The sequence below is a fragment of the Meles meles genome, chromosome 21, assembly GCF_922984935.1.
Source record: "Meles meles chromosome 21, mMelMel3.1 paternal haplotype, whole genome shotgun sequence".
NCBI lineage: Eukaryota > Metazoa > Chordata > Mammalia > Carnivora > Mustelidae > Meles > Meles meles.
In genome coordinates, this window is record NC_060086.1 from 24,808,387 (window position 1) to 24,821,505 (window position 13,119).

The window sequence follows — 13,119 nt, forward strand, 5'->3', positions numbered from 1 at the left end:
AGTGAAGGAACAGATCCTGTAACTGGAAGTCTCTAATCCAGGCATACATGTACAGGTGGTCTTTATTAATTATCATTTTTACAGACAAAATAATTAAGGTGATGTGATTTTCCAAGGTCACATGGAAAATGTCAGGGACAGGGGCGCCTGGGTGGCTCAGTGGGTTAAAGCCTCTGCCTTTGGCTCAGGTCATGATCCCAGGGTCCTGGGATCGAGCCCCGCATCGGGCTCTCTGCTCTGTGGGGAGCCTGTTTCCTCCTCTCTCTCTGCCTGCTTCTCTGCCTACTTGTGATCTCTGTCTGTCAAATAAATAAATAAATAAAATCTTAAAAAAAAAAAAAGAAAATGTCAGGGACGTAACCAGAATCTGAGTTTCCTGCCTCCTGGTATGAGTGCTCACCCTGGTTTTGATGATAAAGGTGAGAGCTGGATGAACTGACATGGCGTTCAGGGACTGGGAACATGGGGTGGGGCAAAAAAAGACCCTGAAAGAGAACCACAGGTATGTCTGAGCACTCTGGGAACATTTGCATTCCTACCCATGACATGTCCTACCCAGACAAATGAGGTCTGATATTTGTTGGGTGAAGGAAAGCTCGCTAGCCAACTTCAGTCCCCATAAGGAGCATGAGGTGGGAAAATCACCATTGCCTAAGGTTTTGCTGGTGCCAAAACCTGGTATGTGGGTATGTTGAGAAGGAATCATTTCCCACAGAGACATTAGCAGAGGCCAAACTCACAGCCCAGTGCAAAAAAACCCACAAAAAACCAAAAACCCCACTCAAACCTATTTACTAATTTATACTGAGAAATTTGTCAATGAGACAGATCCTTGCATTCCCCATCGGCACATCCCCACCATGCGGTGAGCATGTAATGAGGGCCATGGCCATTTAGAATGATGTTAATGGATGATGTCATGAAACCTGGATAAAATGGATGCACCCATCTCCATCCACACAGAGAGAGACATCTGCCACACTGAGCCAAGTGGAGGGTACAGCTTCCTGGGCCGATGATGGAGATCCATGATGAAATCAGCCTGCCTTTCTATTTTCTAAGGCTGACACTCCTCTCCACCTCCACCCACAATGAACTGTTTTTTCTATAGATACGTTATGATCTTCCTTCAGTCAATCTGCAGTCAAGTTTTGCCTTGGGGACCTGCTTTTCTAAAAGGTGACTTTACATCTCTTTGCTCTAATCCATTACACATATGCTTTCACAAAGTGTGATTCTTACCGATTTTATTCCCTATTTCCAGAATTTTTTTCAGGGCAGTTTTAATGAGCAACTGCAGGTACTGCCTATCATGCCAAAGTCCTGACTTAGGGGCACCTGGTGGCTCCATCTGTTAAGCATCTGCCTTCCACTCAGTTCATGATCCCCGGGTCCTGGGATTGAACCCCATGTAGGACTCCCTGCTTGGCGGGGAGTCTGCTTTTCCCTCTCCCTCTGCCTGAAGTTCCCCCTGTTGTGCTCTCTCACTATCTCTCCCTCTGTCAAATAAATAAATAAATAAAACCTTTTTAAAAAAATACCAGATTTGGGAAGCCTGAGTGGCTCAGTCGGTTAAGCCACTGCCTTCGGCTCAGGTCATGATCCCAGAGACCTGGGATAGAGTCCTGCATCAGGCTCCTTGCTCCGCAGGGAGCCTACTTCTCTCCCCGCCTCTGCCTGCTTGTGCGTGCGCGCTCTCTCTCTCTCTCACAATAAATAAATAAAATCTTTTAAAAAATTACCCGATTTAATTTTTTAAAAAGATTTTATTTGTGTATTTGACAGACAAAGATCACAAGTAGGCAGAGACGCAGGCAGAAAGGAGGAGAAGCAGGCTCCCTGATGAGCAGAGAGCCTGATGCAGGGCTTGATCCCAGGACCCTGAGATCATGACCTGAGCTGAAGGCAGAGGCTTAACCCACTGAGCCACCCAGGCGCCCCTGATTTTTTTTCTCAAAACATCTTTAAAACATATGTCAAAAATGCAACATGTTCCTGACACTTGTGTCCAGATATAAATTCTAAATGGGGTAAAAGAATTAACAAATATTAATTGTTGTTAGATACAATATGATCTACCATATATCAAATGAAAATATGCCCATGTCCAGAACAACGGAGAAATTCTAGTCCATGTATCAAACAGGGTGTTGGAGAATCTAAAAATTAATCAATTGTACTATCAAATAACTACAGGGATAACTTAAATTTTTTTCCTTGAAGACTTAGTCCAGGGCACCTGGGTGGCTCAGTCAGTAAAGCATCTGCCTTCAGCTGGGGTCATGATCCTCGGGTCCTGAGATTGAGTCCTGCATTGGGCTCCTTGCTCAGCAGGGAGTCTGCTTCTCCCTCTACCCCTCCCCACTGCTTGTCATCATTATCACTCTCTTTCTCATGCTCTCTCTCTTTCAAATAAATAAATAGAACCTAAAAAAAGACTTATTCCATTGAATAATCATGATGAGCATTGTAGATGTGGTAAAAAATTATCTGTAAATATGTCTCTTTATGAAAATTTTAAGAAAACTTTCCTTTAAGAAAATTTTCCTCAGGGAATTTGTTTAAACTTATAAGATATTTAAAAAGCAGCAAATTTGGGCGCCTGGGTGGCTCAGTTGGTTAAGCAACTGTCTTCAACTCAGGTCACAGTCCCGGAGCGCCGGGATCGAGACCCGCATCAGGCTCCCGGCTCCATGGGAAGTCTGTTTCTCCCTCTGACCTTGCCTCTCATGTTCTCTCTCACTGTCTCTCTCTCAAATAAATAAATAAAATCTTAAAAAAAAAAAAGGCAGCAAATTTGGCCCCAGTGTCATTTATAGCTTTGGTTATAAGCTAGACTTCTGGGGCAGAGCAACCTGTTCTATACTCACAGATAACAAGCTATACTTTTGTGAGGTCCCTGGGCAAAGCCGGCTTCTCCTGCTCTCACCTCCCAGAGCTGGTGTGGGAGGCTAAAGGAAGCAGATGGAATCTGAGCGTTGTTGGTGGAAGGAAAAACTGCTGGCTTCTAATGCCTGCCCCTGTCATATCTAAAACTTTTTTTTGAAAGACTTGAGCATACAAAGCTATTGAACTTGAGATAAACTTTCTATTGTAAAATAGCCCAATAGCTGTTTTCAGGATTGACTGTCAGTTTTAGGAAACTGTATGGAACAAAGGATGCTTGCTAAGGGGAAACCATGAACCAGAGGAAAACAGCTGTGGGGGTCTCACCATGCTGAGGTTTTGGTTTTTTAATAGGCCAAATGCCTTTCCTCTGGGTTTAATGGTCTGTGCCCACAATACATTTAAGAAAGATCCTAGGCGGAGTTGTAAAGCAAACTAACATTAGTTGTGGCTATTAAAAATATATATATATATCAATCACTGTTTTCACCAGAGAAGGGAGATAGTTCTGTCTGATTTTCAGGTTGCTTGATTGCTCAAGTATCCTCTTTCATAAATGTATTCTTCCTTATCCTCAGACCAGTATGTGGTTGTGCAAAAATAAAATGGTTGTCTTCTTTCTTGCCAGCAGAGATGTGGTTCTGGGCTATGTTATATGAACTCTTTAAGATCACTTATGTTTACATATGTACATATATATTTTGTCTACTGTGACATATTTAGATTTTAAGTTTTAAAGCTTTCTCATTGTACCATGCAATTTTTTCATGAATTTCATAGGAACCATAAGTTTGAATGTTTTATAGTTATAAAACAAAAAGGCTTTATAGTTTCAAAATGAGCATATAAAAACACAGTGGCATGAAGTGACATGGAGCATGGGGTGGACAGGAAGTGGCCATTCATAAGACCAAACCCACATACATGCAGGAGACAGCAATTAAGAGGCCAAGGATAGGGATGTTTTGAAAATATACTTAAAATAAGATCAAAGAAGATCTTTGGACCTTTGAAAACGTCCCAGAAAGTGAGTGAAAAACAACAGCCTTCTCTCTTTTTTCAGAGCTCTGACTCAGACCTCCTACTAGAAGGACATTGTGAAGTTGAAATGTGTTATTTTTTTTAAAAAGATTTTATTTATTTATTTGACAGACAGAGATCACAAGTAGGCAGAGAGGCAGGCGGAGAGAGAGGAGGAAGCAGGCTCTCTGAGGAGCAGAGAGCCCCATGTGGGGCTCAATCCCAGGATCTTGAGATCATGACCTAAGGCGAAGGCAGAGGCTTTAACCCACTGAGCCACCCAGGCGCCCCTGAAATGTGTTATTTTAAAATGCAACATATATTCCTTTAAATGAGTCAAACTACTATGTGCAATTTTTTGAAGGATCCTTAAAGCAGTCATGTATATGTACAACATAATTACATAGGTGGCCCACCGTGAGTTTTCACATCCTAGGAGGTTCCAAGGGTCCCCCTATCTCTTTTCTCACAATTACTGACTGCACCGATAATCCAGAGGAACTTGAGCAATTCGGAAACTCAAACTTAACAAGATGTCAAAACGAGGGCTGCAATGTCACACTTCCTCTGGGCAGCTCTCCCTGAATACTCTATTCCCTCTACCCTAGTCAAGTCAGATTCCTCTGTTATAAGTTCTAGCAATATCCAATTCTTTTCTTGCACACACGGCAGTTTGTAATTATATATTCATTTTTTGAGTAATTATATATTCATTTTTTGATTCCTTGAACAGGTCTGACTCCCTACTGCACAGACAGCAAGCTGTATGAGGCACTGTGTTTGTGTTTTTAATTCCACTTAATCCAGTGACTGCTGTATGACACGTATTCAATAAGTTATTTATTGACTATATGAAAGTGGTATTTGTGGTATTTGTCTTTCTGATGTTATTCCTGACGAGACAGGTATGAGACTGCCATGGTGTATAGGTGGAGGGGGAGGGGAAGGAAGCCGTGGGGGTCAGAAGGTTCTACGCAGGTGAAATGCCATGGTCGGCATGGAGTTCTATGTATCAGAGTTAGAAAGGCTTTCCTACTAAGAAGACAGGCATCCTTGACAAGTCATCTACATTAGGCTTGCTGTCTGATTCTGTGATTTTAGGTTTGAATGTTTTCTAATTTTGTGTTTTATTCCCACCCCCCTTCTTATTCTTCCTCCCTTAGTTTGAAGTCTCAGGAAGGAACCTGGGAGTAGACACATTATGAGGAGGAGCTCTCATCAAGGGCTCTAAGGGAATGTTTTATGGCGAGAGGCTTTGCAGAGACCACAGTCACGTTAGGACTGAACATAATGTTGGCTGAGACTTTCAGATCATCTGATTCTCAGCGGTATTATGAAGTAGGCAGCTCAGAATCATGGCCCTTAGTTTATAAATGAGGAAAGTAGGTGGGGATCAGAAGAGGTTGAATTATATAAGTTATAGCGAAAACCAGAGCAAATTAACTTTTGGAGAGTTTACTATGTTGAGGCACTACACACACACACTTAGAATACATACTTTAATTTTTAAATTTTTTTGGAATATATTCTTTAATCATTACCACATCCCCACGAGATAGGTAACCATTACTATTATTCCCATTTTACAGATGAGGAGACTGAGACTTGGAGAGGTCAAATTATTTGCCTCAAATTTTATTATCAAGAAGCAGAGAGCCAGGCTTCAAACTCAGGTAGTCTATGTCACACCACTATGTTAATGAGTAGCACTGGGAGATCTCCAAGAGTACATTGTGTTATTTGAACTTGCTTCTATAGGTCTGACTCCTGGTTTAATTCCGCTGCCTTATGTTGCCAATTTTTTTTTAAAGATTTTATTTATTTATTTGACAGAGAGAGAGATCACAAGTAGGCAGAGAGGCAGGCAGAGAGAGAGGGTGAAGCAGGCTCCCTGCTGAGCAGAGAGCCCGACGTGGGGCTTGACCCCAGGACCCTGAGATCATGACCTGACCCAAAGGCAGAGGCTTAACCCACTGAGCCACCCAGGCGCCCCATGTTGCCAGTTTTTAAAAACTGTTTGCACTTTCACCTGAGCTTAGAATTTATCACTCAGATACCAAAGGGGTCATTGCCTATAACTGAAATTAGATCAACCAGGTTCAGATAAAATTCCCTGTATCTACTAATTAAAAAAAAACTGCTGAATACATTTACTAATTTTATATTTAGAGGTGCTCGTTGCTTAATTACCACAGGACACATCTACTGAATATATTTGGGAAACTTGCACACTTCTCTGACACTCTACAAAACATTAAGTATTAAAAAAAAAAGAAGTCCATATAAACATGTGATTTATGAGTTCTTTTTAGACTGTTACCTCTTTAAGGAGAGGACAGTGACCCACAGTGACTGACACAATTTGTGCCCTCTACAGATCCAAGTCCCTCTTTCTATGGGCTCCCTTTACATTCTATTTTGTCACTGAAAAGAGGACATGATAATGTTGTCATCTGTAGCTCATAAGAACAAAAGACAACAAAAGGGACCCTTGCTTAGAGTTCTACAGAGGGAAGTGACCCAGGCAAGATTTGGGACTCATGCACAGAGCTATGACCCGAGTTAGACACCCAAACTCCTGGTCAGGAGGGCAGTGAGCAGAGATCAGTACAGCAGGTGTCATTTGTGTATCTTTGGAATATCACTGACTGCATTTGAAAGCCACATTAGAAAGGATATTGGCTGGTTTGGGGCTTCTCGTGTTATCTGGGCCTCTTCCCCTCTCCATTATGGACAACTGAGGTTTTTAATTGAGGTTTTAATATACAGCAGTGACATTCTAGTAGATGAAGGAAGGGGGCAGTCCCCGAGGGCAATCTGAACTTCTGCTTAGTATATTTACTCTTGCTGTTTTCCTTCCTCCTCATTTGTAATTCAGGAGGCTCTCCGAGAAGACAGAGACAGCGAGGCTTGTGGCTTCTTAGATGGATCGAAGGATCACGAGCTGGGATACCAAGTTCTATGAAAAGGTCTGCTGTTGAATTTGCTCTACCTTTAGGCAAATCATTTGATCGTGCTGTGCTTTGGTTTCTTCCTGTGCTTGCTAAGTGTAAATAACATATATTGGACTATTTTGTGATTATTATAGAGTCTTTTAAATGTGTGGGTGATTTATTTTTCCAGGCCAGCTGCTCAGGTATAAAATGAAACTCTGCTCCTTTGAGATGCTAGGCTCCATGGCCGTCAACTGACCTCCAAATCCTTGAGTTCAGCAGCTGTCCAGTTGCTTCTTGTTCATCTGACACAGTTTGCAGTCTCTGGGCTGTGGCTCCTCAGGTTTACTCTGTAGCTGGGGCGCATACCTTTTGGTCTCCTTTGTTTTCAGAAATGAAAGATGTCATTTTACATACCCTTGCTGCTTTCACCCTCATCCCCCACCCCACGCCCTCTAAAAATATGAAGGCTTGCTTTGGCACAGACAGATCTGCTTTATCTGACATTGATTTCAAGAGATAAGAGGGAGAGTTGACTTGGTAAAGAAACTGAATTCTTTGGATTGCCTAATATAGTTCCTTTTCGATGACATACGCCAGGACCACTAGAGGTTTGAGCTAGAATTAGGGGTTCTCCCTCTTTGCAGTTTTGTCAGGAAGCAGTCAGGGAATATAGTGAAAAAGAGAGAACACAAAGTATCCTCCCCGTTTCCCCGCCCCCTGTTTTTGTTAGTTCCTTATCTGGCCTACCTCACTTTGGGAAACAAGACGTCCCTGTTAACCAAAAAATGCTGACCTGAGATTCTTAGAAACTACTAAAAATGTCTGTGGGTAAAGGACGATTTGGGTCCTCATCAGGGGATCGCCATACCAGCTGCTTCACAAATGACAATCTCTCAAGTGCAAGACTGGAGTAAACGGAGAGGCTGGTTTCTTCGGAACCAAAATAAAACGTTATTTACATTATTTCTAGTGCAGTGAAATTAAAAGCAGTTTCTAAACAAACCTGGAACCCGTGAAATATGTTACTCCTCAGCTGTAGCTTGGTTGTAGCCGCAGGAAGAACTTCAGACACAGGAACCCCGTGCAACCCTTCAGTTCTGAAACGTTGCTAAGTCTCCTCGTGGTGGAAATGATCAAAGAAACATCCGAGTCAATTACTGCTCGCAGAGCTGAGTTCACTTTAAGAGTGTTGGGTCCAACTTCCGCCTGTGAGTTCAAGGAAATAAGCAGCAAGGGACTCTAATGTGTATGTGTGTGTGTGTGTGTGTGTGTGTGTGTGTGTATGGGGGTGTCTTCATTCCTGGGCAGGGTCGTCAGTACATCAAAATATTACTTGCAGGTGCCCCAGCTGCAGTAGCTTCTAACAGAGGCAGAGCTTTCACCGACGCCTCTTGGAAACAGGTAGCCAGCAACTTGCCAGGCTCGAGGGACAGGACTGGGAGGAGGGGAGAGGTCGGTGAGAGCCTTTCCCTTTTAGATTCCTGACTGCTTTGTGGCTCCCGCGGAGCAGGGTGGAGGCCCTAGGGGTCTGGCTCGCTGGCTCTAAATGTAAATAGGAAACCACGCAGCCGAGCCAGTGACAGTTAAGAACTGGCACCGTCCGTCCCAAGCAAGGGGTTGGTCTGACAGTCCCGACGTACGAACGGCGGGAGACACCCTCTCCTCATCCCCCGGCCGGGTGGGGGATGCGACGCCCAGAGGCAAAGACTACAGCGAGGAAGGACCAGAAGCCCTAAAGGCACCACCTTGGAGGGACGGGAGGTTTCACGAGCTGCCTTCAGAAGTATCTCCCTCTATGCTAAGAAAAATTAAAAAATCATCTCGGCCATTACGTGCAGCCGCAGCCGAGACAAGGCGGGGCCGAGCGCCGGGCGAATGCGCGCTCTTTATGTCCCGCCTCCCGGCCGGCGGCGCCGTAAGCCGGGGAACGCGCCGGGGCCTTCCCTAAGTGCTCCGGGTGGAAACTGGCGCCGGCGGCGGCGGCGTTCCGCAGGCGGAAAGGAAGGGGGAGGCGGGAAGGCTGTGCACCGCCCGCTCCTCCCCACCCCCCGCCTCGGCCCTGAAGGGGCTGGATGGGCAAGTTGGGCGCGATGGCTCGAGCCCGGGCGGCGGCGGCGGCGGCCGGAGGCGGCGGCGCCTCCTCCTCCTCGCCCCGGCGCCGGCGGTGATCCGAACGAGCGGCCGCGGCCCCCGATGAGACTGTTCGTGGGCTGGCTGTGCCTGAGCCTGGCGTCCGTGTGGCTGGCGCGGAGGATGTGGACGCTGCGGAGCCCGCTCACCCGCTCCCTGTACGTGAACATGACGAGCGGCCCCGGCGGGCCGGCGGCGGCCGCGGGCGGCAGGAAGGAGAACCACCAGGTACACGGCCGGCGGGGGTCGGGTCCCGGCCGGGCTGGAGCGGGGGCGTGGCGGCCCGGCCTTCCCGCGCTCGGCCCGGCTATTGTGCGGGGCGCCGCGGCGACAGAGGGCCTCCCGGGCGGTCGCCCCGCCGCCTCGGCCCTTCAGAAAGTTTTCCCGACGCCTTGGCGGCCGGGCGCTCGGCCCGGGCCCCGCGGTGCCTTTTGTTCCCGGGCGCGGGCGGAGAACGGCCTCCTGGAGCCTCCCCGGGCCCGAGGGTGGGCGCCCCGGAGCCCCGCATTGTTCCCGCGTCCCGGGCGGTGATCGCAGGCGCCCGGCCGCAGGGCGCAGGAACTTTGGGGTGGGCGCGTGGCCGCGGGCATCCATCTGGCCCCGGGGCCTGCGGTGTAAACGACCATACCGAGCCCAGGACCCTGGACCGCCTTCCTAACCCCCGGGAATCAAAGCCAAAAGCTGGTCCCCCTTTTTGTCTGCTCGAATCTCTCAGCGTACAAAGGGCCATAAAGAAATTTTAACCGTGCATCGTGAGAGCCATTTAACTCTCCGGCTTTATTCGGGTGACATTTTCCCTCGGCAGTTAAAAAAAAAAAATGTATTTGACAGGTCCTCACTCCCATCCTCCCATCCTCCTGAACCTTGCCCCCTCCGACCTGAGAGAGATCTCCTTTAAACTTCGGTGTTGGTTATCTGGCTGGAAAGATGGGGTAAGAAGGAAGATGATGCAAGCTTTTCCTGGAAGGGTTTTTAAAAAAACAAAAAACAAACAAACAACAACAACAACAACAACAAACAGAATTAGGCAGGAGTGAATTGCTTTCAGAGTTGTGGATCGTGAACTGTGCGATGTGACCGGTTAGGTCGTCTTTTCATTAGCTTGAGTTTTGGGCCACTTAACAGAAGTATGTGCAGTTCAGCTGTAGAATTAAGAGTGATATTTCATTTTTGACCATAATGTAGTTTGCGGTTAACCTTGCATTTATTGAAAAGAGGCTTTCGAACTCTGGCTTATAATTGCTAGCATTTATAGTGCATTTTGCCTTTCCAGAGAGCAGTAAGCGATTATTCCCCATTTTGTGTCTCAGCGGTTTTTCAGAGATTTCTCATTTTCCTATGTGAGGTTTCTTGTTATGCCAGGCGTTCAGAGAGTTTACACTGCGGTGGATTCCGTGTATTTTAATGGAAGTAAATAATTATCTAAGGACATAAAGCAATTCATTAAGACAAGTTGTGTTTAGTTTTTATCTAGTAATTACTGATCCTGGCCCCCTTTCCATTTTTAAAGGAAATCATGCATTTCCATGAAATTTTTTTGTGTGACCACGGCTATGAGAGTTTGTTAGGTAATCACGCCTATGATATTGTTAGGAGTGCACTTAAAGTCAGGAGGTGATCTTAAGTTGTAAAACCACATTCTTTGCTGCCGGTTAATTAACGCTAATCATTCTCAGAGAAACAACTCTGAAGTACTGCAGTGATAATGTACAGTTACCAGAATGTCATCTAGCCATATGGAATATGAAATAAGGTTCTGGGTAGGATAAAAAGGAGGCAGATCTCCACTGATGTGGAATTATGGTTGAGTCTCTTTAGCTGAGGTGCTTATGACTCTTGTCGTGATTACGTCTATTGTCACACACTTGATATGTTGTCGTGCTTATGAAAGAATTGGTTATATTTCAAAAATTGAAAAGCTGTTTAAGTAATTTGATTTTTCTGGAATCTAGGTAGAATATAGATGTAGACCTTGCCTCACAGTATCTCCTAACAGGAGATACTTTCGAATTGTGTACCTTTTTAAAACCGAATCAGTGAGGTTCTGAGGAAGACTGATACTGGTTTCAGATACATCATTTACTTTGTTACACTTCTGAGATACTGAGGTATGTATGTACACTGTGTGTTTTAACCAGTTGGACTAATAGTTTGGCACCTACGTTCTCCAAGGTGAAGACTGATCTGGTATTGGGGGAGATTGGCTCTTTTCCTTAGAGTGATAAATCCAGAGGTTATTTTGAGATGATGCATTGACATTTTGAAAATATTGTCCATGAATAAAGATTAAAGTGAACAAGAGAAACGTGTGTGTAAAAACCACAGTGAGATAAAGTGAAAGAGGGAACTGTCCCTTCCGCAGAGTGCCTGCATTTGTTGTTATCTGCTTTATATTCCAGGATCCTAGGTTTGCCTTATAAACCTTCTGACTTGTGAAGAAACTTAACTCTAACGTTCCTTCCCCCTTCAAATTTATAGTTTCATCCAAGGTTTTCTGGTGTTCATTTGGGTGTGTGGTTTCCATAATCAGCCACATCTGGTTCCTTTGGATTTGCATGAAAGTGGGGTTATGGATTTAATTGAACCGTACTTAGCACAAGTTTTCTTTATGGTTATTTTATTAAGAAATTATGGTGGAGGATTCTGTGGTTAAAAGAGACGTCTTGGGAAATGTTTATCATTAAAAATTGCTATTTAGTTACTATCTCCTGGAGATGAGATGCAAGGCTCCTTTGAGCTAGAGTCGCTCTAAAACTGTAGGGGCAGCATCATCTTAATAACTTGGTTTGGTGTGCCAGCTTCCAAACTGGGATTATTTTTCACTTCGGGCAAGGGAGAAGCAAGGAAGGGCTTCTCCCAGACCAGGCATGTGGCTTGCAGGCCAGCTTGGGCTCACTGACTTTTTCATTACAGCCCTTGAAGTCAGAATAGTTCTACATTTTTAAGTGGTCGTAAAAAATATATAATATTTTGTCGTATGTGAAAATTCCTTACATGAGATTCAAATTCCAGTGTCCACAAATAAAGTTTTGTTGGCACAAGCCACTACATTGGTTTACTTGTCTTTAAGTGCTTCTGCACTACAGTGGTCAAGTCGCATAGTTGGTTCTTTATGACCTACAAGTCTAAAATATTTACTCTCTGGCCCCTTACGGAAAAGGAGTTTTCCCCAGAGAAACTTTCCAGCTTCCTTCATCAACAGCACACTTCTTAATCACAGGTTGCACAGTGGATAGTTTGACTCATTGGGAAGAAATAGAGCCAGCCAGGGAGAAACTAGATATGTCCCTTCTTGGTATTGGCAGGCTTGGAACTTAAAAAGAAGATAGCAACAACAAAAACTTTTGATCTAGTGCTTTTGATGCATTGTACCTAGTACTTAAAGTTAAGGCAACTCTTATGGAGCTATTGAAACTTGAAAGGACTCTAAGGCCCCACTAACTAGGCTCTTGATAATAACAGTCATTCAGTAGTTTCTGAGTTGATGGAGAAAAAAGAATTGTTACGGGACTCCCTGGAACCAGGCCAGGACAGCTTCTTCAGGTGATGTACTGTATGGACTTTTAAGATCACAGGTAACATTGGTTATCTGGAATTAGTAAGGAGTAACTTAAAATTGCAAGTTCGTATATCTGCCTTATTTTTCTCCTTTTTATGTAAGTTCAGAACTGTGTTATGTTACAAGCAGTGATAGATTTAAGACAATCGAAACAATTGGTTTTTGTTCTTTTTCCAAATGAAAAAAATACTTGGAGATCCCAGCCATAGGTCAAAGGTTGTGCTAGTGGACAGATTCGGCCTCCTGTCCCCTCACTCCTCATTTACTTGTGGAGGCTGACCAAAGTCAGGCAGGACTTAACAATGTTCAGGGGCCGTCGCCAGCTGGCCAGATGGACACTGATGGATTTGTGTCCTCTTCTGAATTGCCTTCCAGAACCTGGAGGCCTTTGTAGCCGAATACCAAAGAGATTTTGTAAAGAGTTTCTTTCCTTATAATCTATGTTGAAACCCTATATAAGTGTTTGCCTCAATTTCACGGACCACTGGGATCCCTCTCTTCTGCTGGATATACCAGAGGCCTTTATGTTCCCCTTTGAAGGTGCTTGAGGGCACCTTGGTAATTGCCAGTAAAAGACTGCTGTTTAGA

The 13,119-nt window shown here is 44.8% G+C and overlaps 1 protein-coding gene and 1 long non-coding RNA gene across 7 annotated transcripts in view; one reads left to right on the forward strand and one right to left on the reverse strand.

Moving 5' to 3' along the window:
- Positions 1 to 7,981, reverse strand: part of LOC123934121 — a 58,059-nt gene extending 50,078 nt beyond the window's left edge. For all 4 annotated transcript variants that reach the window (XR_006816743.1, XR_006816741.1, XR_006816740.1 and 1 more), the window contains exons 1-2: positions 7,846 to 7,981; positions 7,099 to 7,219 (exon numbers count right to left, since the gene is read on the reverse strand). This is a non-coding gene — a long non-coding RNA (uncharacterized LOC123934121). The remainder of the gene's footprint in view (positions 1 to 7,098; positions 7,220 to 7,845) is intronic.
- A 103-nt stretch (positions 7,982 to 8,084) lies between these two features.
- The window catches only part of METTL9 (methyltransferase like 9), a 48,652-nt gene continuing 43,617 nt past the window's right edge, over positions 8,085 to 13,119 (forward strand). Inside the window, exon 1 of one of the 3 annotated variants that reach the window (XM_045994103.1) lies at positions 8,085 to 8,243. In XM_045994103.1, coding sequence (XP_045850059.1) covers positions 8,085 to 8,243 — 159 coding nt within the window. Of the gene's footprint in view, positions 8,244 to 8,323; positions 9,201 to 13,119 lie in introns of those variants that run through there. The other 2 variants (XM_045994102.1, XM_045994101.1) reach the window with 2 other exon arrangements.